This window comes from Microchirus variegatus (genome assembly GCF_963457635.1).
Source record: "Microchirus variegatus genome assembly, chromosome: 1".
Taxonomy (NCBI): domain Eukaryota; kingdom Metazoa; phylum Chordata; class Actinopteri; order Pleuronectiformes; family Soleidae; genus Microchirus; species Microchirus variegatus.
The window spans coordinates 3,976,509-4,003,060 of record NC_139802.1 but is presented as its reverse complement, the minus strand read 5'-3'; the positions used below and the strand labels follow the sequence as shown (position 1 = coordinate 4,003,060).

General features: G+C 40.2%; 1 protein-coding gene and 1 long non-coding RNA gene across 2 annotated transcripts in view; one reads left to right on the top strand and one right to left on the bottom strand.

Moving 5' to 3' along the window:
• Nucleotides 1–738: 738 nt before the first annotated feature.
• Nucleotides 739–1,621, top strand: LOC310936672. Its single transcript, XR_014593008.1, has 3 exons — nucleotides 739–854; nucleotides 1,160–1,284; nucleotides 1,410–1,621. It is a non-coding gene; the product is annotated as an uncharacterized lncRNA (long non-coding RNA).
• A 5,563-nt stretch (nucleotides 1,622–7,184) lies between these two features.
• Nucleotides 7,185–26,552, bottom strand: part of LOC310931943 (dynein axonemal heavy chain 5-like) — a gene marked incomplete at both ends in the record, with an annotated part of 50,876 nt that continues 31,508 nt past the window's right edge. Inside the window, 36 exon segments of the mRNA XM_083895189.1 lie at nucleotides 7,185–7,336; nucleotides 8,192–8,423; nucleotides 9,211–9,363; nucleotides 9,890–10,102; nucleotides 10,422–10,637; nucleotides 12,790–12,993; nucleotides 13,108–13,313; nucleotides 13,897–14,116; nucleotides 14,395–14,640; nucleotides 14,819–14,968; nucleotides 15,183–15,304; nucleotides 15,461–15,651; nucleotides 16,097–16,211; nucleotides 16,392–16,530; nucleotides 16,615–16,719; nucleotides 16,948–17,130; nucleotides 17,521–17,676; nucleotides 18,279–18,413; nucleotides 18,571–18,752; nucleotides 19,614–19,749; nucleotides 20,115–20,252; nucleotides 20,383–20,562; nucleotides 20,882–21,085; nucleotides 21,250–21,426; nucleotides 21,936–22,050; nucleotides 22,427–22,534; nucleotides 22,773–22,896; nucleotides 23,008–23,275; nucleotides 23,374–23,527; nucleotides 23,825–23,955; nucleotides 24,427–24,599; nucleotides 24,697–24,895; nucleotides 25,173–25,396; nucleotides 25,492–25,705; nucleotides 25,964–26,086; nucleotides 26,285–26,419. Coding sequence (XP_083751315.1) covers nucleotides 7,185–7,336; nucleotides 8,192–8,423; nucleotides 9,211–9,363; nucleotides 9,890–10,102; nucleotides 10,422–10,637; nucleotides 12,790–12,993; nucleotides 13,108–13,313; nucleotides 13,897–14,116; nucleotides 14,395–14,640; nucleotides 14,819–14,968; nucleotides 15,183–15,304; nucleotides 15,461–15,651; nucleotides 16,097–16,211; nucleotides 16,392–16,530; nucleotides 16,615–16,719; nucleotides 16,948–17,130; nucleotides 17,521–17,676; nucleotides 18,279–18,413; nucleotides 18,571–18,752; nucleotides 19,614–19,749; nucleotides 20,115–20,252; nucleotides 20,383–20,562; nucleotides 20,882–21,085; nucleotides 21,250–21,426; nucleotides 21,936–22,050; nucleotides 22,427–22,534; nucleotides 22,773–22,896; nucleotides 23,008–23,275; nucleotides 23,374–23,527; nucleotides 23,825–23,955; nucleotides 24,427–24,599; nucleotides 24,697–24,895; nucleotides 25,173–25,396; nucleotides 25,492–25,705; nucleotides 25,964–26,086; nucleotides 26,285–26,419 — 6,123 coding nt within the window.

The following is a 26,552-nucleotide window of genomic DNA, read 5'->3' as shown; positions in this document are numbered from 1 at the left end:
TCGTCTACTTCCCTCCCCAACAGAATCATATCGTCACTGCGTCACCCAGATTTGCTTCCTGCTTGACCTCTGCCTGACCACCACCTATAGTTGGAATTTTGGACATAAGGCTAGCTACGGCTCGCGCAAGTCAATGGTACCAGCTAGCATGGCATTAGAAACGCTCATACCGACTCCACAGTGCACCCGAGGCAAATCAATTCTAACGGCAGACTATCGATGTACATATCTGTGTTGATAGAATGTTTGAAATAACATTCTTCACAAACTTCACACCTGTTGTTTGTCTCTATATGTTGACACTACATGGACTGGGATTGGTCGTTGGAGCTGAGAGGTATATGCATGGGAACAAATATGCTGAGTCATGCAGCATCACTCTTTATAACCAGAATATCAATATCTGGAAGGGAGTTTTCACCAAACCATTACTTGATGCATACACATTTGGACTGAGGTGACTTCTACAGCCTAAATGTTTCCATGCACTTTGTCACATTTTCTCCACAATAAGTTAATCCGCAAATGATCCACCTGTATCAAACAAACACGCACGCAGACACACACGCACGCACGCACACACACACACACACACACCACAAGTACTGCCAACAAAGTAAACCTTTGCCTTACGCCATGAGACTGGTGAAGCTGGTTTACAGGGAGTGGGAGCGATCTGTTAATTACATCAATCATCTCATTGTCCTCTGCATGTGATTATGTTCGTGTGTGTGGCAGATTGCGTGCGTCTTGCTCCTATAAAACAAGGACGTTTCTCCATCTGCATCTATCTCCGACCGACCTGCTGACACAGACGTGATCTCTCTCTCCACTCGCTGAACAAAAACCCTAAGGTGAGTAGCAACTGATGCAAAGCAATTAGTATTACTGTGGTGTTCTTGGGATCAGCGATTGTTGTTTGTCATAGTTCTATTATGTGCTACTGCAGGTGACTTTCAGCGTTTAACCTTTATCGTCTTACATTTACACCTCTGATACTTTTAATCCTGCAACTTTTAAGTCTAACCTGAACAACAACAAACATCAAATTGAAAATGCGTCAAAGTCTCTGCATTTTAAAAACGATATATGTTTAAAATGCAGTAACTCCTGCATCTCTTTTTATGACATGACTCTCATCATTGATCTTTTACTCCAGCTGCAGCTATGGCTCTGGAAGCTGGCATTCGCAATCTTGTGAAAATATTCGATGATAACAAAGGACCTGATGGAAAGGTATCCAAAGCTACAATCAAGACGCTGATGAGTGAGGACTTCAAAAAAGTAAGAGACTCGACACACACACACACAAATCACTCATTTAGACGTGCGTTCATAAATCGCTCGTGTGCTTTTTTTTTTTTTATTTACCGTTCGCGTGGACGTTGATTTTCTGTGTTTCCCTACAGGCACAATCAGGCTGCTGCGAAGAGGAGAAGAAAAAGGACTCCCTTAATTTCGAGGAGTTCATGGATTGTGTGTGCAAAATTGCCAAAAAGATCCAAGGATGTAAACAGCAGTGTAGCATGTAACGTCTGACACAGAATGTGACTTTCACTGTCTCTGTACACTGTGTTTCAACATGCTGTCCCTTCAGCTCTGAGTAAGAAAGAATAAAACAGTTCGCTGTAATACTTTGTGTGTTGTGGGCTTCTTTATTCAGGAAAGAATCACTGTGTTGCGCTTGTGAATGAATGGTTGTTGGCCCTGTATTGGACCGGTGTCCTGTCTTATAACAGCAGGTTGTATGTTAGATTATTAATAATAAAACAACAGTTTTGCAAAAGTTCTCAATTTTAAAGTCCTAAACAAGATCAGTCTCTTTACAGTTTTACTAAATAAATATCCAATAGAGGACGCCAAGTGCCTCCTTAGTCTCAAGTCAGGAAGAGCCAGGCGGAGGGAAAGTGAATCAGACAAGGGAGCTAAAAATGAACAGAGATCTGCATGTGCATCAGACAGTGAGACTGGAAATAAATAAACAGTTGTTTTGACTGTTAAAAATAAAGTGTTAAAGGGATAATTCAGTTTTTGTCTAGGACCTGGATGCTCGATCTCACCGCATGGTGTGCAGGTTGGATTTTGTACGTCTGATCTTTAAAAGAGAAGACAAGCGTGACGTTTTTTTGGAATCCTGCAACTGGAAAACCGAGCGCCACTGTGGCTGCATGTGCATGAGTAACTGAGCCACCGATATTACACTGTCTTGGCTGAATTGCACTAAGGATTTCTTAATAAATAAATAAATAAATAAAATCATTTTTAAAAAGAGGCTGGGAACCAACTTTTTAGTGGTTGAATGGTTCTTTTTGGTGGTTATTTTGTTTCTAAAGAAACTTAAGAAAGTAAGAAGTATAATAATATCAGATTACACACAAACTTGTTCCAAAAGTAGTGCTAACATATATTAAATGGTGTCTATTGCACTCTACAAAGACATATAATTAATCCTGACGACTAGTGGAGATGTAAATAAAGCCAACACCCCTCTGCTTGAATTAAGCTACTACTACTACTACTACTACTACTATTATAATAATGATAATAATAATAATAATAATAATAAAGGTTATTTGTATAGCACCTTTCATACAAGGATTGCAGTTCAAAGTGCTTCACAATAAAAGGAAAATAAAATTTAAGAAGCAAATACAACAATAAAACACAACACAGGGTGGAATGAAAAGGTAGAGGCTAAAGCCAAAAAGTAAAAACCCTCTTTAAACTTTGAAATGAAACAAAAGATGCAAATAAAACAGTAAAATAAAACACAGGTTGGAATAAAAAGGAGTTAGTTGAAAGTTAGAGTAAAAAGATAAGTCTTATTTTAAAAATATCTAGTTTTTAAAAGAAGGTACTACTATTATTATTATTATTATTATTATTATTATTATTGTTAAAAAATAAAACTGATTGTAGCTCAGAGATGTGAACACTTACTATGTTATAAGTGTCCTGCATGGTCTCATTAAACTCAGCCGAGGTATTTATCTCTCAGGTGATTATTTCAATGAATGTGATACTATACATGGTCATAATAATACAGTATAAAATAATTTGGGAGGATCATACAACAGTGAAAGAATGACATCTGTGTCTCTAACCGCATGCCGGGTCCCTCACATCAGTTGTTCCTGCACATGGTCACAGGTCATGTTGTGACTTGCAGCTGGGTTTTTATTGTCTGTGAATGTTCAAACAAGTTGTGAGAATTTCGCTGCTCGTGCTTCTTGTACAAAACAGCGTGTCTTCTTCCACCAAGACACGGAGACTAAGATGCACCACGAACAGTGGCCAATTTACAAAGTTGGTCTGGTTTTTAAACAGCCCTAATGCAAATAGACAAAGTGTCAGTGTGACATGCGATGTGCAAACATGGACATAAAGGGTCATATTTCCCAGTGTCCAGCTGTGTGGTACCAACACTGGACTATTGGGAATTGTAATTAGCGCATGATGTTACAAACATGCATGTTTGGCAGACAAGATGTCCACCTGAGCGTGTCGGGGGGGGAAACTCCCTGTCCTGCATGTCTGTACTTTTCTCAGCTCAGATGAAAACACCCATGGGTTAGGGTTAGGTGTTTTGGTTGTTGGGGTTGGGCTTCTGGCGCTCTGTTGAGACTTTTATCAAAACAGAACTGGATGATCTGGTTACAGCTTGCCTCAAATTATGGTTAGCAATAGAGGGTGTGTTCGCACCTTCCTGTCTTTGCAGGAGACTCGCGGCGGCGGCGGCGAGTGCACTGTGATGTCCGCTGATAAATATGTACACAGACAGCACTGTGTCCACTGTAGTGGTATGAGTCACCCTTTATTATCACATTCAGTGATAACATGAATGGCAATAAAATAGTATACTGTGCACAAGTCTCAGGGCACCACCAGCTTTGCTGTCAAATTATGTAGAAACTCCTGTCGAGCTCCATGCATGCTTCCTGTCCTTTCTCAGTGTGTATGTTCATTATGATTCCAATGGCGTGACCTACGACCATAACGGTCACCAATCAACGAGCCACAGAGTTAAAACTCTGATTTAAGCAGCAATTTAAGCACAAGTTGTGGTTGTGAGTGACTGTACTCGTGCAAAAGCATGGAAGCTTTGGCTTCTTTTGTCCTTCTGCAAAGATCCGCTGCCAAAAGTGCAAATACAAAGTTTGTTTTTTCTAACGGCAGCAATGCAAACAGCTGAAAACAGTGCTGTGTATTAACACGGTTTGGCTCCTCCTGGATCAGTTCCAATACGTTGAGCCAGACTTTTGTAAACTATGAAGAAAACAGCAGCGTCATCATAAGTGCCCTGAGCTTTTTCCTCGTGCAAGCTGTGCTAAATTATTGAACTGCATATATGTTGATTAACACAAATTCGGTGGCGAACACATATTTCATGATTTTGAGAATCTCTCCCTACTCTGACTACTCTGACTTGTGATTAAGACTCTGTCCACAAACATCTGCATTTCAGCAAAAGAGCGTTTGCAAACATCGTTCCGTCTGTTGCATTTACAAAATCTGGCTGGAAAGAGATTCTCATGATCATGAAAATCTGCAAAATTGTTATGTTGAGTGTTGAGTTGCATGATTCCATGTGAATCCAACTTTAGAGGCTCAGCCTGTGCCAAACATTCCATGCCTGTGAATCACCACCAGTCTCCTGACCTCATCTGCCCTCGAAAAAAGTAAAAATGTCCCCAGGTTGTGGCAGTAAAATATGTGACAGCCCAAAAAAACATTTATAAATATGAATTTAAGTGCAAGTCTGTGGTTATATTATCACATATTATATTAACACTGTGGAGAAAGCAAACAAAAAGTAAAAGGGACAAAAGGGAGCGTGAACAATGACCAACTCCATAAAATAATGTCGAGTCACAGCAGCATTTAACATTTAAGACAGGTAATATACAGGTAATCAATAAGAAAAGTGCAATATAGAAATATATTCATAACAATATAAACATATATTGACCATGATAACACATATTGAATTGTAGGCTATGACAAAAGTGAATACATTAAAAAATAGCATCTCTGCTCTGGTCTCATCTTTGCAGGACTGCGACATGTGTTTGAATTCGCCCGTGATTATTTCAGGTTTCAGGTCCTCATTCATCGGTATAGTATAGTGCAGGGGCGTCAAACTCATTTTCACTGAGGGCCACATCAGCATAACGGATACCCTCAAAGGGCCAGATGCAACTGTCATACGGAATAAATGTAACTAAATGTAAGCAAATATAATATAAAACAAAGGTAACTACTCCGTAACATATTGCTAAATAACTTTCTGTATTTATTACTAATTCAAGTTACAAATATGACGCATTATAGGTGTAACCCGGTCCGCGATGGTGATGCCGTCACTTTGCGGGTAACGCATTCGCCGTGCATTGTGGGAAATGTAGTTTATGGTCAACGCACGCCTTAAAGCAGCATAGACCTATTTTAACACAGATTTTGAAGACCAATTAATCACTCGCGGGCCACATAAAATGACGTGGCGGGCCACATCTGGCCCCCGGGCCTTGAGTTTGACACATGTGGTATAGTGGACACTACGTCCAACAAGGGTTGTTGTTGTGGGCAGGAAATGAATATCTTGCAAATGATCTCCTGAAACAAAGTGTGAAAAGCTATTGATTCCACCAGGTTAGGACGAGCTCAATGGTCTGTATATTTGTGAAGCTCTTTTCAAGTCTTTTAGTTCCTCGTCGTCAGTTCTCGTCGCTTCACTCACACTATTGATACGGCACATTAAATGTGAGATAGACAAAATGAGGGCGTGTTCGAGTCGATTAAAAACGACTGGCATCGTACGAGTCCAACAGTGACACAATATAGTCCACTGTGAGATGGGCTGTCAAAGCGTACGCGTCGAAGGCTTCCTTGAGGTCTCTCAGTGCCTGCTCTAACTTTGACATAATGGCTGAAACAACACAATACAGTTGAGAGTTTATATCCACTATTGATTCATTCATTCATTCATTTATTTATTTATTTAAATTACAGGGGGGAAAAAATGTTGATAGAAGATCTGTCGCCGCCCACTTCACATCATCACTCATGAATGGATTTGGAGGCTTTGACGCAACAATTCACTGCAGCGTAAAAAGGTAATTTCTCTGGGTTTACACTGAAGACAAATGATTAAGTGTGGATAGAGCATTTGGTGCAACCGGAAAAAACATTCACTCTTTCAGCACAGTATTATTATTACTTCCTTCTCAATTTGAAATATCACCATTTCATTTATGTTGTTCTTCTGGAGCTTCACTTACAACTCCAACTAAAATATAACCTCCTTTACTTACTTTTTACTCTTATTTGAAAATGTACTGTGTATTTATTGTGGTTTTAGGCCTTGTTCTTAGTGTAATCTTGTTGTTTTGGTGAGCCAAAGACACTTTTCCACCTCAGTGGACAATAAAGAATTATTCTATTCTATTCAATTCTATTATAAAGACTTTTTAATGTAACATTAACGATAATAACTTTCAATTCAAAAAACATTTACATTGTCTCTTTGTATGTAATTTTTCTAAATGATTCCAAATGATTCTAAATGACTTCCTGAAATCTCGCAGTTCAGTGAATTCCTTCTCATGTCCCAGTAAAACGTACAAGTTACTGTATATCTTCTATAATAACACAAGTTACTGTATATGTTCTATAATAACACAAGTTACTGTATATCTGCTATAATAACACAAGTTACAGTATATCTTCTATAATAACATGTCTATATATGTTGCACGTGCACACATTTGACAATAAAAAATACATACATACAGATCTATTAACAGTAAAATCTGGTTTATCATGAAAAAAATGGGGCGATTTTACAAAAGGATTTGAAAATATATAAACTTACCAGAGTTGTATGAATACTGGTGGAGCTCAAGAGTGTGGAAGTGAAGGCTTTGAGTGTGAGACACCGACGCAGACCTTTTAAAACGGTTCAGCTTCTACATCTCTCCTCCCATACTTGTCCCCACTATATACAGTAATAAACAGCAGGGGTGATAATGTCCCCGCATGTTGGATTGACGCTTTCTGCAAACACCAGGCTCTGTGAGGCTGTGCCATACTGATCACATCATCATTTTTACAGCACTATATACAACAACAACCGAGTTCAACTCCTTACATCAGTCCCAGAGTAAAATGAGTCCATACGAAGAATGTCACTTGATGTCACAGAGGAGAGCCACGCCCCGGAGGATCCAGTGATCCGGAGGTCGCAGAGTCTTGAGATCTACGGCCGCAATGTAGTTCATGTCAGTTCTGGCGGGCTTCTTGTAGACTGGACAGGAGTAGAGGCGTGGGTCCTTCACACCTGCAACATAGAAACGCGTGACATGCTGACAACTAACCACAAACTTTGCACATGTAGTTGCACAGATCTACAAAACCATTTTATTTAAAAACTAATAACCTTGTGCTGGATTTCTTGCATTGGATTTGCAATCAATATTCAGACTCTTTCATGCTCTGCACAAACTGTCTAGTACATAGAGCTGCAACTAACCATTATTTTCATACGCGATTAATCTGTTGATTATTTTTAACGATTAATCACGTAATCGGTTTGGTCCGTAAAATGTCAGGAAACGTTAAAAAAATGTCGATCTGCGTTTGTCAAACCTGGAAATGACGATGTTCTCGAATGTCTTGTTTTGTCCGCAAACCAAAAACGATTCAGTTTGTAATGATTTCTTTGTCGTGTGGAGCAAAGAAGCAACGAAATTATTCACATTTAAGAAGCTGAAACAATCAGAAATCTTGTTTGAATCATGAAGAACGCTTCAAACCGATTAATCGATGATCAAAATAGTTGAGGATTAGTAATTGTTTCAGCTCTAGTTTAGTACATTTAATTTGAAATGATACATTTGCCATAGCTTTGCTATCAATCTGCAGTGACTAGGCCATAAGGACAGTTTGAAATGTGTGTTTGAAACCCAAGGAACTCTGACGAATGGAATAACAGGCAAAAATATCAATGTTTCTATATGAGGGTATAAATGTCATTTGATTTCTGTAACCTACTAAGAACAGACTTTTGCTCTCTCCTTATTGTGTTTTGTCATCTCTCTGGAGGAAGTCAAACACATGAAGCCAGTTCTCTCTGGGGAGAAAAGTTGAGAGAGGACCTGACCTGACACTTGATCCTCTAAATTTGAAGTCTCACCATTGTTCTCAGCATACATCCTAATCACCGGCATCATCTCGAAGAGAACTTTGGGTTTGGATTCGATGAGTTTGCAGCTGCGACGGTCCCAGCCGGCTCCCTCCAGGTAAAGGCCGTAGATGTACACTCCCTCTGCGGGAGGTTGGGTGATGTCATCTTTCATCCACTTGGTCACCTCATTGCACAGCACCATGCGGTCCAGGGCCCAGCCCTTGTTGGCTCTCGTGATCTCCTACAAGAACAGCGACATCGTAACAACTGTGAAACAACCGGTAAATTCCATCTGGAGTCAGAGGCGCAGTTTGTGAACAGGCGAGGCAGGCAACTGCTTGGGGCACCGAGCCGATAGGGGGCCCCCGACACTCGGAGCCTGAGGGCTGTTTTTACTGAAATGTGCAGTGACCAGCCACCTCCCCGTCCCCCTTAAACAACAATGGGCAATTTGCAATGACATCTCAGTAGGAAACCTCCCTAAAGGGGCCCCACCTCACTTTAACCTGTGTGAAGTTATCGTTCTGCAAGTTGGAAAATGAAGAGGATTATTTGCAGTGTAATGCATATCTTTTTTACTCCATTTATATATGTTTTTTCAGTTATTTACAGTATTTTATTGTTCTATATATTTATATTGTTTTATAATGTGGGTTCTTTACAGTGTAATGTATTTTTTTTTACTAAGTTTATATAGTTTTTTAAAAGCTATTTACAGTATTTTATTGTTCTTTACATTTATATTTTCACGTACTTTTAATTACAAGGTTATTCCATGTTTTTTCATTCATTTTGAAAAAACAATATTTTGAACTCATACATTTTTCGTTGGTGTCAGATTATATAATGGTGATGAATACTGGTTGGAAGGAAGGGCCCCCTGGGAATTTTTGCCTATGGCCCCTACAGACTCTAGAATCGCCTCTGCCTGGAGTCCCAAGGCCACCGATCTTCTTTATAGCTCGAGTGTTTTAATACATAAAGAGTGTGTGCAGCTCTGCTTGTTTGTAATCTGGTGGCGTGGGTACCTGCTTCATTGCTGTCAGGAAGCCCTGTGGGTTGAAGAAGCCTGTCATCCAGAAGCAGTTGGGACGTCCCTCGAAGATCCACGCGTGGAACTGCCGGTTCCGCTCAAGCAGCTCTGTGAACCAGAAGCCCAGGGTGCTGGAGGCCCACGACGCCTGGAACACAAAGACAACAACTCTCAAAAATGACTTGACAAAAGCTATGGTCATCAGAAGTGCCATATGTAAGAATGTGGCCAAAAACGGTCACTACATTCAAATTCAAAATACCAAGGTCTTTTAGGTTTCGTTTTTTGACGTAACTGGCAACCCGTGGTTGCTCGGCAGCTGAGACTCTACTGACTGCAATACGGCAGTAGGTGGCGCCACATGCCAAAACATGATTTCAAAACATAAACATGATTTGCAGTCTGCAAAAGATTTTTTTTTAATGCAAATATTTTGTCTGTACTGTTGTTGTTGGTGAGTTCAGTTTGTTATATGAACATTATTCCTGAGTCTCTGTGACATATTAGGAGGATTTTATGGCCAGTTGCTTTAGATTTATTACATAATGCACCTTTAAATTAAATCAGAACATGCACTTTTCAAAGTTTGTCTTGCTGTTGCTACTCAGTCATGATCTACGGACCCGGAAGAGTGAAGATTTTGAATTTGTCATTTTAAATTCCAGACGACTGACCTTCTTCCACCGTGCTGGGATGCGTGCGTCATACATGCAGTCCAGGGCATCGCGCAGGTTCTCGCTCATGATGATGGTTCCGTCGATTGCCAGCTTGAGGTCCGTGAGGGTGTTTCGGACCAGGACTATGACCCTCTGCATCCGATCGATCTCCTGACGCAGGAAAATATTCATGGGCTGGAATGGACCCATCCTCAGGAGACGCTCTCTCACCTGGTTTCATTCACATTGCATAGGATGAATAGAATTTCAATACATAGATTTGTGAAAGAAATACTTTCATCCTACAGTACATATAACCTAACAAACCAAGTCCATGTTTCTGTCTGAACAAGGTCTCATTTTTAAACACTTCTTAGGTTTGGTTGTAGTTTTACCAAAGAAAGGCTTCAAAGAGTAGTGGGTTGTATTATTTTTGTTCTATTCGTTAACGTTGGACTATCATAATTATTCTTTTGCAGTTTAGGATCTTACAATCACAAATGTCCAACCACCCTACCCATGTGGTGAGTAGTAGTACACACACACTTACTTCAAAAGGTACATAATCTGGAGGCAGTTTATCCAGCATGTCATCAGCCAGCCTGGACACCACAGCCTCTCTGGTCTCCCCTCCGCCCGAGGCGCTGTCTTTAGGCTGAATACTGAGGATGGTGTCCAGTACGTCCTTAGCCAATTTACTCTGGTAAGTTATGTCTGCGTTCGGGTGGAGACCGAACACCTCGGGAGTATCATAGGCCGGCAGACCCTGAAAAAAAGCACAGAAACAGTCACTGAATAAGAGATGGGTTGTTAAAATATTTTTCTCTGTGTGAGCTGGGAAAGCTCGCAGTGAAATTCTCCTACATACCTACATATGGTGCAACACATACATACCAAGATTCATACCAAAAGTTCCTGAGTAACCAATTATTTCCCTTGGACCGAAATCATTTATTTCCATTTGAAGTTCATTCGAGCCCATAAAAAAAGCTAATTGTTCTCAATAGGACTGAGCCACATGATCTGCTGGTCAATGAGCTCCAATCTCTGTGAAAATCGGTAGCTGTAATCAGGATAAGCTTAACAAATCCTCCACTTATATATAGTTGCAGATATACTGATGTCTGTGTTGTCTGTCCCCATGCATGGTCTCATGGGACACATCAAACTAAACAGTATGGATAGAATATATGTTTTCACACGATCAGCTGTTTAAAAGAAAACAGAATGTGGGCATAGTTACTAATTAGGTCACGAGAAGGAAAATACTTGCCTGTAACTAAAAGACATACATTTGGTTATCAGAAGGTAAAATGTCAATAAGTGCATTCAAAACTTAATTATAAATTATCAATAGTTAGATTTAGGGCATAAAGTGATGTTTTCTAAAATAAAATAAAAGGGAAATATGCCTTTAATCTTCGATCTAGTGTTTCATTGGTTGCCTGAGGTGTAACTCAGACTCTCCTGCAATGCAAGATTAATGGAAATAATATAGGTAAATTGATTTACCTTTTTAAAAAAAAAATGTTTTATTTAAATAGATAAATACATTAATTAATTGATTATTTATTTGTTTATTTATTTAGGTATTTATTTATTATTATTATTGTACTTATTTATTTATTATCTATTTTCTCCTTACAAAAATGAGAACGTGAGTCTATCCCATCCAGTCCCTTTACACACTCCTGTACAGTAGGTGGCGGTATACGCAAACAAAAGCTGTAACCCGCCATTAATAAAAAAAAAGAAGAAGAAGACTCTCCTGCACCTGCAGTAATTGGGTGCAGACATGGAGGAGACCAGCAGAGGGCGGTGTTGGATAAGGACAAGAGTTAGCGAGGGAAAGAAAAGTGAGGAGAGCGGTCTTGAAGCCACGTAGTGAAGCGGTAACGAAGCTGTTAATAGAGTTTTGAGAAACACGAGAAGTTTAATTGTGTACATGAGCAGTGTGTATGTTAATAATTTAGGAGTGTGAGTGAAGTGTGTTTGAGCCAAGTTGAAGTCCACGAGGAGTTGCTAACGCTAGGAGGACGCTATGGCTAAGCTAAGTGAGTTAGCATGGACGGAGCGCCGAGCTAGCTGTGGACGTCGTCTGTGAGGGAGGACTGTTGGATTATTCTGGATGGGAATATCGCCTTCGTTCTTCTGTTGTCGTCGTTAAGATTATCCGCATTTGGGACCGAGACTGAAAACTGTAAGTTAACCTGTCTATTTACTGTTGGTGTGAAGTTAATTTTGTGTTGTATATGTTGTGAAAGAATGCAAGGGGTTAACAAGAAAGCAGGTGGAAGAAGGATGTTATTAAATACTTTACAGGTGTGTTATCTAAGTTTTACAGTAATTGTACAGTAGCAATCAATTTAGTTTGATATGCTGTTAATAATTTTTTAGCTAGATCACATAGTCCGTCTGCAACTTTGTGTGAAGTGGAACACAGCTGCATAGTTTTTTTGTTTTTTTACATTGGTCATTTAGCTGACGCTTTTATCCAAAAAGACTTACATTGATCTATTCACACATCTGAGAAGGGCAAGTAGCATTAAGTGCCTTGCCAAAGGGCCCACACTGGGTATTAGCTGACCTGCCCTGACCTGAGTTTGAACCCCAGCCCTCCACACCGAGGTCTGTGGACTATACCACTGAGCTATACCACTGAGCTATACCAGCGTTATTTGGTGATATTGTTGTTGTTTTCTTTTTGTTACCTGTTAGTGTGTGTACTCTTATTTTGTCATATTCCATCAACCTGCCTGTGGGGACTATAGATTTTAGAAAAATGCCAATAGTTATAATCTGCTATATTTATTAATTAAGTTGCCCCTATTTAAAATCTCTTAAACCATGCTGTACAATTTGTAGTAGCCAGATGACAACATGTACTATCAACCCTTATCCTCCAGAGTGGAACTCACCTTCACATGTGTCAGATACTCGTCAACATTGGAGCATTTTGGGATACTGTAGCCATTGTAGAAGTTGAAGGCAGGCGTAAACATGTTGTCATTGAACCACACTTTGGCAAAGGTGTTGAGGAGGCGCTTGTCATAGTCGTCAGTCACACGGCCGCCGTACTGAATCTCTCCGATCATGTATTGCACTGTGTTCCATGATACACCCTGAAATGAGAGATGATGAGTATGAGAGTCTGTAGTTCTGCACTATTTCAGCTGCATTGCACCATTACCGGCAGCTGGTTTACAAAAAATAATTAGCGTAGTCACTTCTTGTACCTTTTTAATGTCCACATCATCGAGGTGGTTCTGCACAAACTGGACACTGGCATTGAAGTCGGCTTGGTTGAACTCATAGGGGATGTTCCAGCCCAGAGAGCCATACTTTCTCCTCTCTTGAACTATGCTGTGGAGAAATGCAACTGCGTAGAGCATCGGCTTCCACTGCAGCATGTTGCTGACATCCAACAGGTCTTGGTTTATGCCTAAAGATGAAATACATGTGTGGGCATACGGACAGTAAGCGCAGGCTAAGAGTAAAATCTACAGAAAGTGACTGATTCTGTGCGCTTTTGAGGTTGACATTTAGCGTTTTGATTCAAATATGTCAAGTAGATGGTATAAAGGCATACGAACATGAAGATCAGATACCAGTGCATATTGGATTTTTATCAACATTACCTATATTCAGCCTTACCCTAGCCTGCAATTCATGGTAACAACTGTTTTTGGAGAATGTGTGGAAAAAAATGGATATCCTTTCGCCCATAACAAATGTAATTTCTCCTTCTCTGATGAAGAAATGTAGCCAACAAATGCTAAGACTTGGTCTTGGTATTATACTTAGGATTAGGTTTAGTTTAAGGGGTAAGCATTTAGATTTAGAAACATGTGAGGGGCTAGGCAATGCATCATGTCTAAGAGTTTCCTCACTAAGATACAGTATCTGCATGTGTGATTGACCATTATGCATTTGTGTATCTTGTATTGAATCACCACTGAATTGACATTAAGATTACTTTTACAGTACTGAACTTTCTTTGTTATGCTAAACCAGCTAAGTCTCACCTCCATAAGTCCTCTTAAGCCCTGCTCTGAGGCCCTGAGGTGGTTCACTGGTGAACTTGATTGACATCTGCAGAAGGGTGATAGGAAAGTGTTTGTGGACCTCTGTGGTCATCCACAGCCGGAAGTTGCTGTGCACAAAGTCTGTCTCTGTCACTGTGTCCATCAGCTCATCCATGAAGTCCAGACCCAGGTGGCAGTTCTGCAGCAAAGCCCAGCCTCCCTGTGGACAATCGGTGATTTAATCAGTATCATCCAGGTCAAGAGCTGTTTGTTCATTTGGGATGTTGTAGAAAATTATGATGCAAAATATTAGCCTCCATAACGGCCATAAGATCCCAAAGCACATATAAAAGGCTTATTCTAAGGCTATGAAAACCAAATGATTCCAAATTCAAAGTGATTCTGCCAATAACCCCCTTAAATTACCTTTTAAGAGAGAAATGTACCTTAATTAAACATAATATTATGTAAAACAGGAACCTCACACCATGGACTCACATTAGCCATGGTCTGCTGTAGAAGCTTGCGAGCATGAACCTCTTGCCCTTGTCCCATGGAGACATTTTGTGTCTCAACCTTTAGCTTCCTCCCCAGTGCGATGATGGAGTTGGTTGGATCTGAGCCCATTGACAGGAAGCAGATGAGTGGCGTTCGCGGGTCTGACTCCTCCCACGTCTTCTCCAGGTCAAGAATCGACCCTTCAGTGTATTTCTCACCCATTGTGCTCATTATGTATTTACGGGCCTAGAGAAGAAAGGGAAAGATATTTACTCTTTTTTTTTTGGTGCAACATACTAACGTGCCAGGAGAAAAACTTGCTGGACAAATTTAACGTTAAAAAAGGCTGCAAAATAAGTAAACGTAATGTGACCTGAAAACTGAGTATATGTACAAAATAAACAAAGAAAACGCCTTGTCTAACCTGCGCTATGGTCCTGTCAGGACACCAGCAGCGTATGAGGAGTAGACGTTTAAAACTGTCAAGGTCTTGTTCATAGGAGTTTGGTAACACCTCCTCTTCTGGGGCCTCCTTATCAAACCATGACTTCCACTGCTTCTCGTTTTTACTTATCTGAAAGACATCAAACAGACACAGGAGCACATAAAAAAATCTAAATCTTGTCCATGATAAACATGTGGATTTCTGTACATTTTAGTACCCTTGCAGCATGTTTGAATACTGATTTTTATCTTATCTTTTTCAAGATTTTAAGTTCATAGCCAACAGGGTAAAATCTAGGTTTACTTGACCTCCTATTTGTATAGTCTGAGCCGAGCTCAAGTACCTGATCCAGTATATCTGAGAACTGCCACAGTTTTCTGAGCTCTACAAGATTAAGCCAGGTCATATCAGGAATCCATTTTGCTGGTTTCTGAGGACAAGCTTTCAGGTCCAAAGATGCACCTCCTGCGTGACACACAAAACGAAACACACATCTGTGAGCACAAATTGTCCTCAACACCTGAACTATTATTACGAAATGCCTAGCACTAACCTTTACTTAACTCAATCTATGTCTATATATACAATAAACAGAACAAAATGGAGTCGGTTTCAAATCACCTTTAATCAGAGTTAGAAACTCGGAGTGTTCAACCCTGTTGCTCTGCATGTCGATCTTCAGCGTCAACAGCACTGTGAACAGGAACTTGTGCTCCTCATAGAGACCCCGCGCTGCGTACATGTACACCTCGTAGGTCATGAACTCTATGATGTTGGTGATGCGTTTGCTTGTGAACGGGCTTCTGGCAGACCTGTTTCCGAAAGAATTTCAGAGCAGAAAACACACATCAACTCCTATTGAGCACAAAACTGTCTATTTCTGGTTTATTGACTCATTCATAGACAGCACAGGTTGTGACTCTGAGGATGTCTGTGGGTTTTGGAAACAGTTAAATTGTGTTAAAATTAGGGCTGCAAAGTCATAGTCGACTGGTCGATTTATTGGTCGATACGTTCTGGCTCCACCAAAGTTCTTATTGGTTGTTTTTTTGCCGTGTTAATTTCATACAGTCTATGGCTAATTTAATTAGGAGGAAAGTAGGCTTCTTCTTCTTTCATCCTGATGAAAATAACTATAGACTTTATGAAATTAACATGGCAAAAAAAACAACCAATCAGAATTTTGGTTGAGCCAGAACGTATTGACCAGTGGACTAGGACTTTACAGCCCTGTCTGTCACCCAGGAACATTCTCACCTAACCAGGGAAAAGTCAAAAAGTCCCAGGAACTGTCTCAGAGACGTCTGATACATGACGTTGACCATGCTCATTTCAGTGATCAAGAAGTACAGGATACTGCCCCTGGTGGCCACTGAAACAAACACACATAAACAACATGACAGTTGTTAGAAGCAGCACGGTTGTTGAAGCATGTTACACTTGTCGTGTCAACACTATTTATGAATCAAAGTAGCTCTTGCTGCAAAGAGTGTAATTAAACCGAACCACCATTTTTTTTAAATCTTTGTTTTTATCCAGTAGTCAGACCTACCAGGTCGGTACTCCTCTCTCGCTGCATTAATCTGGATTTCGGTCTCGGCAGCGATTGAAAGTTTCTGAGTGACCTCCTCAGCCGTGTTTTTGGTGTGGCCAAGGACAATAATCAGACTCTCATCATCTACCAGTGAACCCTACAAAGTGAGAGACATTGATTTTTAAATCAAAAAATCTTTTCCTTTGCTTGATACATCACAGTTTAAGATGTAAGCCCTTGCCTGTGTGCTGGTCAGTCTGTAGAAGAGGCTGTCCTCTAACTCCTTCATCTTTCTTTTGTTGATGATCACATCTTCCAAGAGGTCTGTTCTCGTCTTCTCTAGTTCCTGAGACACGAGATCATTAAAAACAGAAGGGTTCACATGGTGGTAGAAGAAGAGCATGACTTTAATCAGCCAATTAGTTAAGACAATGTTCTTTTTTAAAAACAAAAATAGGCAATTCTTCCATGTTCATGTAGAGAATTTGTGAGTTTTTTTTGTTTGTCATATTATTATTGTTATTTATATTATAAGAAAAAAAGAAAAAAAAGCACAGCCCAAGTGCAACTCTACCTGTTTTTCAGTGAGGATGACTCTGCCCAGCAGCTGGTCCTCCAGTCCTTTCATGGTGACGGTGAAGTCAATGATGGAGGTGCGAGCACTGATTTCAGGAGTGTAAGCCGGGTTGGGCAGCTTGGTGGTTACATAGAGCCTGAAACCCTTCATCACATCCACCTCTTTGTCGCCCACTTTCACCTTCAAAATAGGAAGATATTCATTGCCACTTAGAAATGAACTACAGTTCATGTTGGCGGATACAATTCAGAAGCATTCACATCAGTACTCAAAGTAACTGCAACAGACAAAGCACTACAGGAACTGAGGATGCTGAGCTATTACTTTGTGATTTCTATAGAAAAAAAGTTGGTATTTATATAATTAAGCTTCCCAGTACAATCTCATTATTTAATGTACTTTTACTGTACTACATTGCAAAGTTGTTTATTCTTTGATATTTGGCATAGCAGGGTGGAACTGGCTAAAGCCCCATTATCCTTCTCGCCAGCACACAAAACACAACTACCCATTTCAAACCCCTCGAACCAAAGAAATCTGGTAAGAGGAGGGTAACGTCTGCAATGTTACCTTGTAAGTGGAGCCAGTTTTGATGAAGTTTTTCTCAAGGATGTTGTCGAGTGCAGGGTCCAGCTCCTCCCCTATATCCTCAATCAAAAGTGGACGTCCAAGAGACAAGCTGTCCTCCAGGTGGTTCTTGAAGTACTTGTGGTTCATGGAGGTAATCTGGGATTAGAAAAGTAAACTTATGAATGTAAAAATGACACGTATGCAATCTCAAAATGCTTTGTAGTGATAAATCTCTTGCTCTCTCTGTTTCTTTTAACCTTTTTTGATTCATGTGTTTCTTATAGCACCTGATCACAGCCAAGGGTCTGATTTGTACCTGTTGTTGAATCTTAAGTAGTTGGCAAAATAATTTAAGAAAAAGTCATTATGTGTCAATGAGTGTTGACTTCAAAATTAAATTAAATTAAATCTGTTTTTATGGTACATCAAAAATCTGTAAAAAACAAAAAAATTGTCTGAAAAACATTGTATTGTCTTTTAGATCATTGAAGTTTGATCATAATATTATAGAAAAAATCTGTTTAATCTAAAGAAAAACAACTAATAAATATTTTTCCACATTTTAACAACAGTTGTAATAATTTAAGGAGAACCTGTAAAATAAGGTACTTTTATAACCAATAGAGATCCAATCATTAGGCAGTCATTGTTTGCAGCATTCAGTCACTGATGTGCTCATGTTCCAAGTGTGCAACACAAGCATTTTGTGAGGCTGACTGCTCCATATATTTCATAAAAAAAAAAAAAAAAATCCAAACCTGCATCTCATTCTTGGCTTCTTTGTTCTTTATCCAGATTTTCCCCTGCATTTGTGGGTCAATAAGAAGAGGGAAGCGTGTGGCTTTGGTCACAATGATACCATTCTGGATGGATAGGTCATCACTGGGGAGTCCCTGTAGAGTGACAGACAGAATTGATTGATTGATAGACAGACAAATTTAGATTTCGTAGCAAAAACATTATTTTAAGTATTTCTGATGATATGAGTTAAAGCACCTATGAACTATATCCCTCCATTTTATTACAATAACATGTATTATTAAAACTGACCTGCAGGTTCCATTCACTGACAGTGGGAGCATCAGCGAGCAGCTCAATCAAATTGAGATTGTTGCAGAACGGGATGCAGCGCTGCTGCAGCTCCCGCTGCCAGTCACTCAGTAAGTGATTTCGAAACTGTTGGTTGAAAGGGCCGGAGTAAGAGAGGAACGCTGTGGCAAGAAGAATATCACCTAGAGGAAGGGGACAAAAATGATGTTGAATATATCTTTAACACACATCACATTACGTGCCACGAATGTATATTAAAGTATAAATGCAGTACAAAGAAAACAGACCAATTTGGAACAATTGATGTGGTTGTTGGAGAAAATTCGGAAACGTGTGCTTTAATGTGACCAGGATATAAACGGACATGGAGACGGACTGTTGTCATTGTCAGTCAATAGCTGTTGTGTGTGCGATGTTTTGTGCTCAAAAATGCAAAAAGCTGTGGATGAAGTCATGGCTGAGAAGACAGAATCGACTTAGCTTGTACAAGTTATGGTTCTAAACAAAAGTTTGCAACATCCATTTCCCAGTCAACTCGCTCTCATTGGTTAATTTGGCCAGATAATCTGTTCAAATCATCTTAAAATCGGAAGACGCCCAGGATTGTCGGAACGGCCAATGCAGGACTGAAATCTGTCTAATTATCTTCTAGTGTGCGGCAGGTTTTAGCAGCATATTGGGTTTCAAATGTAAAGTTGTTGGCAGGATGTAGGGGGATAATAATCTAAGACAAGTATTTGTCTTAAATAATTCACCAGAGAGGTTGTGTTTTGCTGATGTTTGCCTGTTTGTTTGAGCAACATAACTAAACAACTTAGGAATGGATTTTGATGAAAATCTTGTTTTCCCCTTGGCAGAGATTTGCGCTCTCTGAGTTCTTTCTATAGTTAATATTATTGGTTCATTATCCGTCATAAATACTGTTCAATCAGGTCTGATTCAAACAACATTTCTCAAATTACAGCAACGACTAAGTATTATTAACAACGGAGCTTTAATTATTCAGCTGCAGAATCATCTGCCATGATTGCTTTAAAACCCACCGACAAGGCGTTTGGTTTGGGCGGCAAACTCTTTGCTCTGCTGTGTCCATCTCTCCTTCTCTCCAGCGAGGCCGCTGATGAGACTGGACGCCGTCTGCATCTTGTGTCTGCAGCGCTCGGCGTCCTCCTGCAGAGTCTGAGGGGAAGGAAGGGCGGATAAACCAGTAGATGTATGTGCTGTCTCCTCAACAATCAATACAACTGTTATTCAGCCATATTACAACTGTGTCTCTACCAAAATCAAGTCTATGAACACACACTATGTATGACAAAACTATAAAAAAGACAGCTCAATTCAACAGTTCATACAAATGTTGCTCTGTTTATCTGCAGATATTTGTCACAGAACAGGTGTTTGGCCATGGGTTGGTGCATAAGGTTCATTCTAAGTGAATAAACTCAGGGTTGCTGTGGAAGAAAAAGACTAAACTAAACTACTAGAATATGATATTTCTGAATGGTAAACTGATTTGTATGAATATTTTAAGTAGAACTACTGACCTGTTTCTTCATCAGGACTTTGTCATACTCTGCCTGTACTGCATCCAGCTCTGCCTGCTTCACATCCAGCTCAGCCTGCGCTTTCTGCAGGTACACATTAGCTTTGGCCAGACGACTTTCCTGCACAACTAAATTAGCCTAAAAAAGAAAGGATGAGAGCGAAGACATAAAAAAAAAAGACAGTCAGTTCTCAGCCACACAGGGGCAGAGAAGAGAACAGGAGGTACATTCACTCATGAGAGTACACAGTGATTGTAAATACAAGTACCTTCATGGGTAAGACCTCCTTGTTGATGGAAAAGTAGGTGGCCATGGACTTTGTCCAGGATGCAAGGCCAGCCATGTTGCCACATGCCTTGATTACTGTCTCGATGTCGTAGTCGGGCATTTCAAAGTAAGGCTGCAGCAGCTCCACCATTTCCCTGTTGATCGTATCTTTGGGGAATTGCTGCAAGAGAGGTAGAGAGGATGATTTTCAGTTAGATGGTCAGAGGTGTTGGAGGGTTTGATTGAATGTGTGCTTTGCTCACATTTTCTCTTCCAGACTCCCACTACGCTTGATCCCCCTCCCCCCTTTTATTGATGGCTAACTGGATATGATGAACATATCAACAAATAATATAAATAAATCACAGACTTGAGCTTTAAAATTAATAGATGCCAAAGGCAAGTTTGACGAGGCCACCTTGACTTTGTCTTTCAGTGATGCAAGTGCGTTCTGCAGCATCACCTTGACCTTCGATATCAACAGTGTTGTACTTGTGTACCTGCAGACTGCCCAGGAGGTTTCCTGAAGTCATGAGTTTCTGGGATTCCTGCCACGAAGGCATAATACAATTCTTCTCTGGGTCGATCTCCACAGGGTTGAGGCGCTTTTGCAAAAGCAGCAGCACACAGTCCATGATCCGCATGACGAGGTGTGGGGGGCGACTGAGTTTCCGCACAGTGGAAATGTCCGACGGTTTGATCGTCTAAATGTGAAGAGCGAAAAAAAAATTTTTTAGACTGGGTATAACAAAGTATTTAATAATGTTGTCAATGTGCACAGGCCTTTAAGCGTCTGCTTTTACTTTTGAGGAGGAGAAGGGTAGAGAGTTAAGAAAATACTTGGAGGGTAATGCATTCACACTCTTACCTGCAGGGCAGCCTCTGCCTCTGCGAGAGCTGGTTGTGCGGCTTTCAGTTTCTCCTCAGCGATGGCTTTATCTGCAGAGATGCTGTCTACGAGGGCCTGAGCTTTGTCCTTTACCTTCTGCACCTCCACCTTCACTCGCTCTGCTGCCTGGGCTTTTACTATCACCTCCTTTAGCACCTGTGAGGAAGCACAAAAACAAACATGGCTCAGAACTCCATATGACCTTTTTATTATATTATTTAACACAAGTAAACGATACAACGCATGTGACAACATATAATTACCAAATGTCATTTTTGTTAAAGATTTTTGGGGGGCTTTTTTTTTGCCTTTAATGGATTGGACAGTGAAGCATGAAAGGGAAATTGAACCTGGGTCACTGCAATGGTTCCAGGTCTACTAACTGAGCTATTATTCTGTCATTAGTATCAACAGCACAAACATAATGTTTTTTCATTACTTTAGCGCCACTTCTTTAAAATAAACTGATGTTAGTTATTACTATGTACAGCCTAAACAAAGACTTATCCTTAACCTTGACCATAACCAGTTACCTCAGTCATTAGGTTCTGACAACAGGTACTGACAAGGTCGGTGCTGGAATGGTTCGTAAAGAGGTGATAAAAAACAAAGACACACATACCTAGGAACAGAGAGAGAATATCACTCTCATGCCTGAAACCTACCATATCAGCCTTGTCAGTAGCAACCAGCAGCTCCTTCTCTTTCACCTCCAGCTCTGCACTGAGTGCCACGACAGACTCGGACGCTTCCTTCAGCTTCTGGAGCCCAGTTTTCATTCTAATTTCAAAACATCATCAAGTTAAGATAATTGTAAGTCCACCTGGGTACAATCTTCTTTCTTAGATAAATCACTGGTATGACCTGGTCTCCTGATGATTGTAAATATCTAACATCTGTATAATTATGTGAGAGTTTGAGTGAATCTTTGGTTCACTGTACAACAGTTGGTGAAAATACAAATAGTGAAACACTCTCAGAGAATAGATGCAAGATTCAACAACGTAATCTACGATCATTAAACACAATTTAAACCTAAAGTGGCCACTGAAACATTTGAGGCCAAGGAGGAAAGCAGTATATTTTACTTTGTATTCTATTATTGTAATTTACAAAGCAAATATTTAAATAAGTCATTCTGACTCAGTGTATTTACCTGTTAGCAAGGGTGTGGACTTCAGATCTCTTCTCCTTATATATAGTCTTGTAGCCTTGAATAAAGGCCAGGTAGGACTTTGGCGTGACATGGGTGGAGCGTCGGTATCTAGATTAAAAAACAGATTATATTGTCAAGTTTATTCCAAGATAAACCAACAAAGAGGCTTTACCTCAACTTTTCCTCTGTGCTGAAAGATTTTCACATGTACATTTTGGTTTTAAAAGTGCTGCTGTGTTTTGAAAAATTACACACAGACGACAGATCACAGACGGCGATAATCAAACACGATGAACCACAGAAACACTGGTATTTTTCTACTGTCAGCTCTCCAATAAGTCATTACCTTTGGAAGTAGTCTGCACATTTCTCTGCCACACCATCATGGAAGGAACCCATGCACTGAACGACCTCTCTTTTGACCTGGGGTGAGCAGTCGATGTCATAGACGGACAGGAAGTGCTCTGATACTACAGAACAAGAAGGAAAAGAGAATTAATTGGAGAAAAACAAAGTGTTGAGAGAGAACAAAAATATACCCCACATCATAAAGAAGTCCTTGTATGGTCTCCTATACATACCTGCAACAAGAGCATCCTTTGGCCAGCGGCTGAACCAGTCCATTGTGCAACCAGATATCAGTGCTGGAAACTTTAACGCACGGTTGCGGAACTTCTCTCCGACGGGCGAGACGCACAGAACAACGTGAAGGTTCCGTCGAACTCGTGACATGAAATACTCGTACAGGTTTTCGTTGGTCGGCGGTCGTCTGGGAAACTCGCGCTTCATGGTCGGGATGAGACTGCTGAGGATCTCATCGATCTCATCGCGAGCAAACAGGTTGGACACCTTGTGTGACAAAAACACGTTAATGTCTTAATGAATGGATCTCTGATTACTACAAAGACACATTAATCCATGTGTGCTTTAACTTGTGTTCCCCTGACCTCTCCAGACGACAGGACGTTGTTCAAGTACTCGAGGAAGGACTCGTCTTTGATTTCACTGTCAGTAAAGATGAAGGTGATGCCTTTCCCGTGCAGGCCGGCGGTTCTGTACAAGACTTTCAAATCCTCCATTAGGTTGGCTGTGTTGTATGACCTGCAAAAATGCAAAAAAAAATTAACAAATAAATGATGTACTGAAATGTTTTATCCCTCTTTATTTATAATGTTTATTATGTTAAATGTGTTATTTTATTACGTTAAATGTAGTCTTTCTAAATGTTGTCTGTATAGGTTTTCTCACACTATCAACCCACAGAGATCAGGAAAAGGTTAATTGGAGATATCTGGAGATATCTGGAGACTAAATTACCTATGGATGTGAATGTTTTGTTCACGGCTCTCACTCACTTGATATTCACCGTGTGAGTGTACCATTTCTACTGAACATTACCGTGTCAGAGTGATCTGGAAGATCTCATATCCAGCAATGAAGGAGGCCAGTCTGGTTAGACTCTGTTTGCCTGAGCCCCCGACACCCACCAACAAGGCATTACCCCCAGGTGTCCTGATGATCCGTGACACCTGAGATTTGACAGAGAGGCAGATTTCGAGGAAATGCAAGTGAAAAAGCTCAAAATTAGAGTTGTTCAAATGTAAAATTGGCAGAATATTTTGGACGTGAAGTCTGACTAAGCATGTCTCATGACTTCCAAATGAAGTAGAAAAGAACCATACATTTGCGTGTGTAGATTCTCATTCATCCAGGTCATAGTTATCCCAAAGTCATTGGGTCTATAGCAAGTGGACTTCATCAGTTCAAGTTAAACAATGAAATATAGTCAAGAAATCTACAAGTCCTGACATTTGGATGACCATAAATTTGTTACATAGCCAGAGAAACACAACATAAACATGAATACCTGTTATACATGAATGGAAGTTAATTTATTCCAAGAGTTTTAGTTCTGCACAATTTAGTTGTATTTCTTGAATGCATACACACTTCTATTTTACTATACTAACTACTGTAACAACCACACTTTAGTAAAATACCTTGACCAGGTGTATCATGGCATCCTGAAAGAAAACCATGTCCATGCCAGTTCCCCTGATGCTCTCATTGTAGTGGCTCAGGAACATGTTCAAACGGCCCTTTAAACTTTCGAATGATTCGATCGGTTCGTACACCTTTGGCAAATCAAAGTCTGAGTCTTCTGGCTCCTCCCCTGTCAAGACAGAACATTTTAAACTCAAAATGATCATCACAAAAACATAAACGAATCACACTTTTAGAAGAAAACAACATCATTGATTAATCCGTACCAGTAGCCTCGGGTGCATCTCGCAGGAAGTCGACAAAGTGTCTGTCTACGTCACAGTCCACCATGTTCTTGTGTTCCGCACCGAGTTCCTCCTCCACCAGTTTTGCCAAAGCCAGGTCAAACCACTCAACATCCTCAGGCATGGTAAACCTGTCAGCTATCACACGTTTGCACTCGTGCTTCCACAACGACAGCAGCACCTGGAAATGATGTTTCACTGTCAGTGCAGCTGTCCTTTGAGCTGGCAAGGACTAAAACCTTTTGTTGATGATATCTCGCTCAAGTCTTTCTACTGATGCATTAGATCAGGCATGTCGGGTACAAGAGACAGATGAGAATGTTGAAAGGCTGCCTATTTTTGATTTATTCCCTCACAAAACCCTGCTTTTAACCAGTAGAAATCTAGTCGTGTTAACCATGTTTCATTGTGCACTACAGACCAAGTTAAGTATGGAAATACTGCTTCCGTTTGCTCACCGAGACAGAGCTGACCACCTCAGCGCTGGTATTGAGCATGCCTTGCCAGATCCTGGACAGATCCCTCAGGTTGAAGTTGTAGTGGAATTTCGCAGGAGTTGGAAGCATCTTGACCTTGGTCAGCTGCCAGAAACAACGCGTCATAGACACGAGGCGGCGCACGATCCTCTGCACGTCCTTGGTGAAACCTCGACTTTCGCAGAAGTGGCCTTCACCGATCACACCTGTAGAAGGGTTTTTCAATTATTTCAGTGTGAGCTGCATCTATTGACTTTTCAGGAGGAGTTCATGTGCATAATTTTACACAGTTTTCACCCACCAAATATTTTGTCTATGGAAGAATTGGAGGGCAGAGTACAGTTGAAAACAGAAAACTGCCTTTTCAGTCTCTGTGGGATGTCATTACGGCCTCCACCGGGATGAATCATAGATGCCAGGAACTGAACATCCACAATGTTGGTAAACTCTCCTGGTTTCTCCAAATTGAAGAAGCCATTTTGCTCCATCAGCTGTCTGACAATCTCATTAGTCACCTGTGATTAAGGACAGAAAAAACAAATTCCAAATTAATTCCTGTTTTGTTTTTTTTATTATTTCATTGGGAAAAAAAGGTTGTATATACATATACAAAATAAATAATGTCTTATGTGATCCTAAATGCTTTTCCAGGCCATCAAAACTAAAGTAGAATCCTAACATTTATTCATTCACATTTGTGTACCAAAACTAAAGGGGGATTTTTGTGTTTTCATTCATGTAGTACTGTTAATGATGTTAAAACACTCCCAAACCTGGTCTCCCCACTCGTTAATCACAGGCATGTTGATGTCATCTATGAAAATTGACATTTTCTTCCGAGCAGGGGGTCCATAAGTAGTTCCCATCCTCTTGTCCAAATAGCTCTCCACTGTCCTCTAAAAGAGCAACAAAGAGAAATATTGTGAAAACAAAGACTGAATGACCATGAAGTACAGGAAAGAGAAGGAGGACGACACATCTTACATTATTAATCTGACCAGATATTAGTTCACAATAATCCATTGTCAGATTATGCTGTAACGGCCACAATGGTCTTTTAAATACAAAATAATTAACGGGGTCGTCTGTTTTACCTGGAACATGAATGGTGTTGTAGCAGAAGAGAAGTTGACGCTCTTGCCCATATGGTTCTCAGGATTGTATTTCGACATGTAGCTCTTGATCATCACAGTCTTAGCGGTCCCTTGCTCTCCAATCAGCAAAACAGCCTATGGAAATTAGTAAAAAAAATAATAATGTTTTCACATAAAACAGAGATTGACTGGGAAAGAAAGACAACTCCCAGCCTTATTACATTGGTTTGAGACAAATTAAGATGTAGAAGATATAATATATACGTTA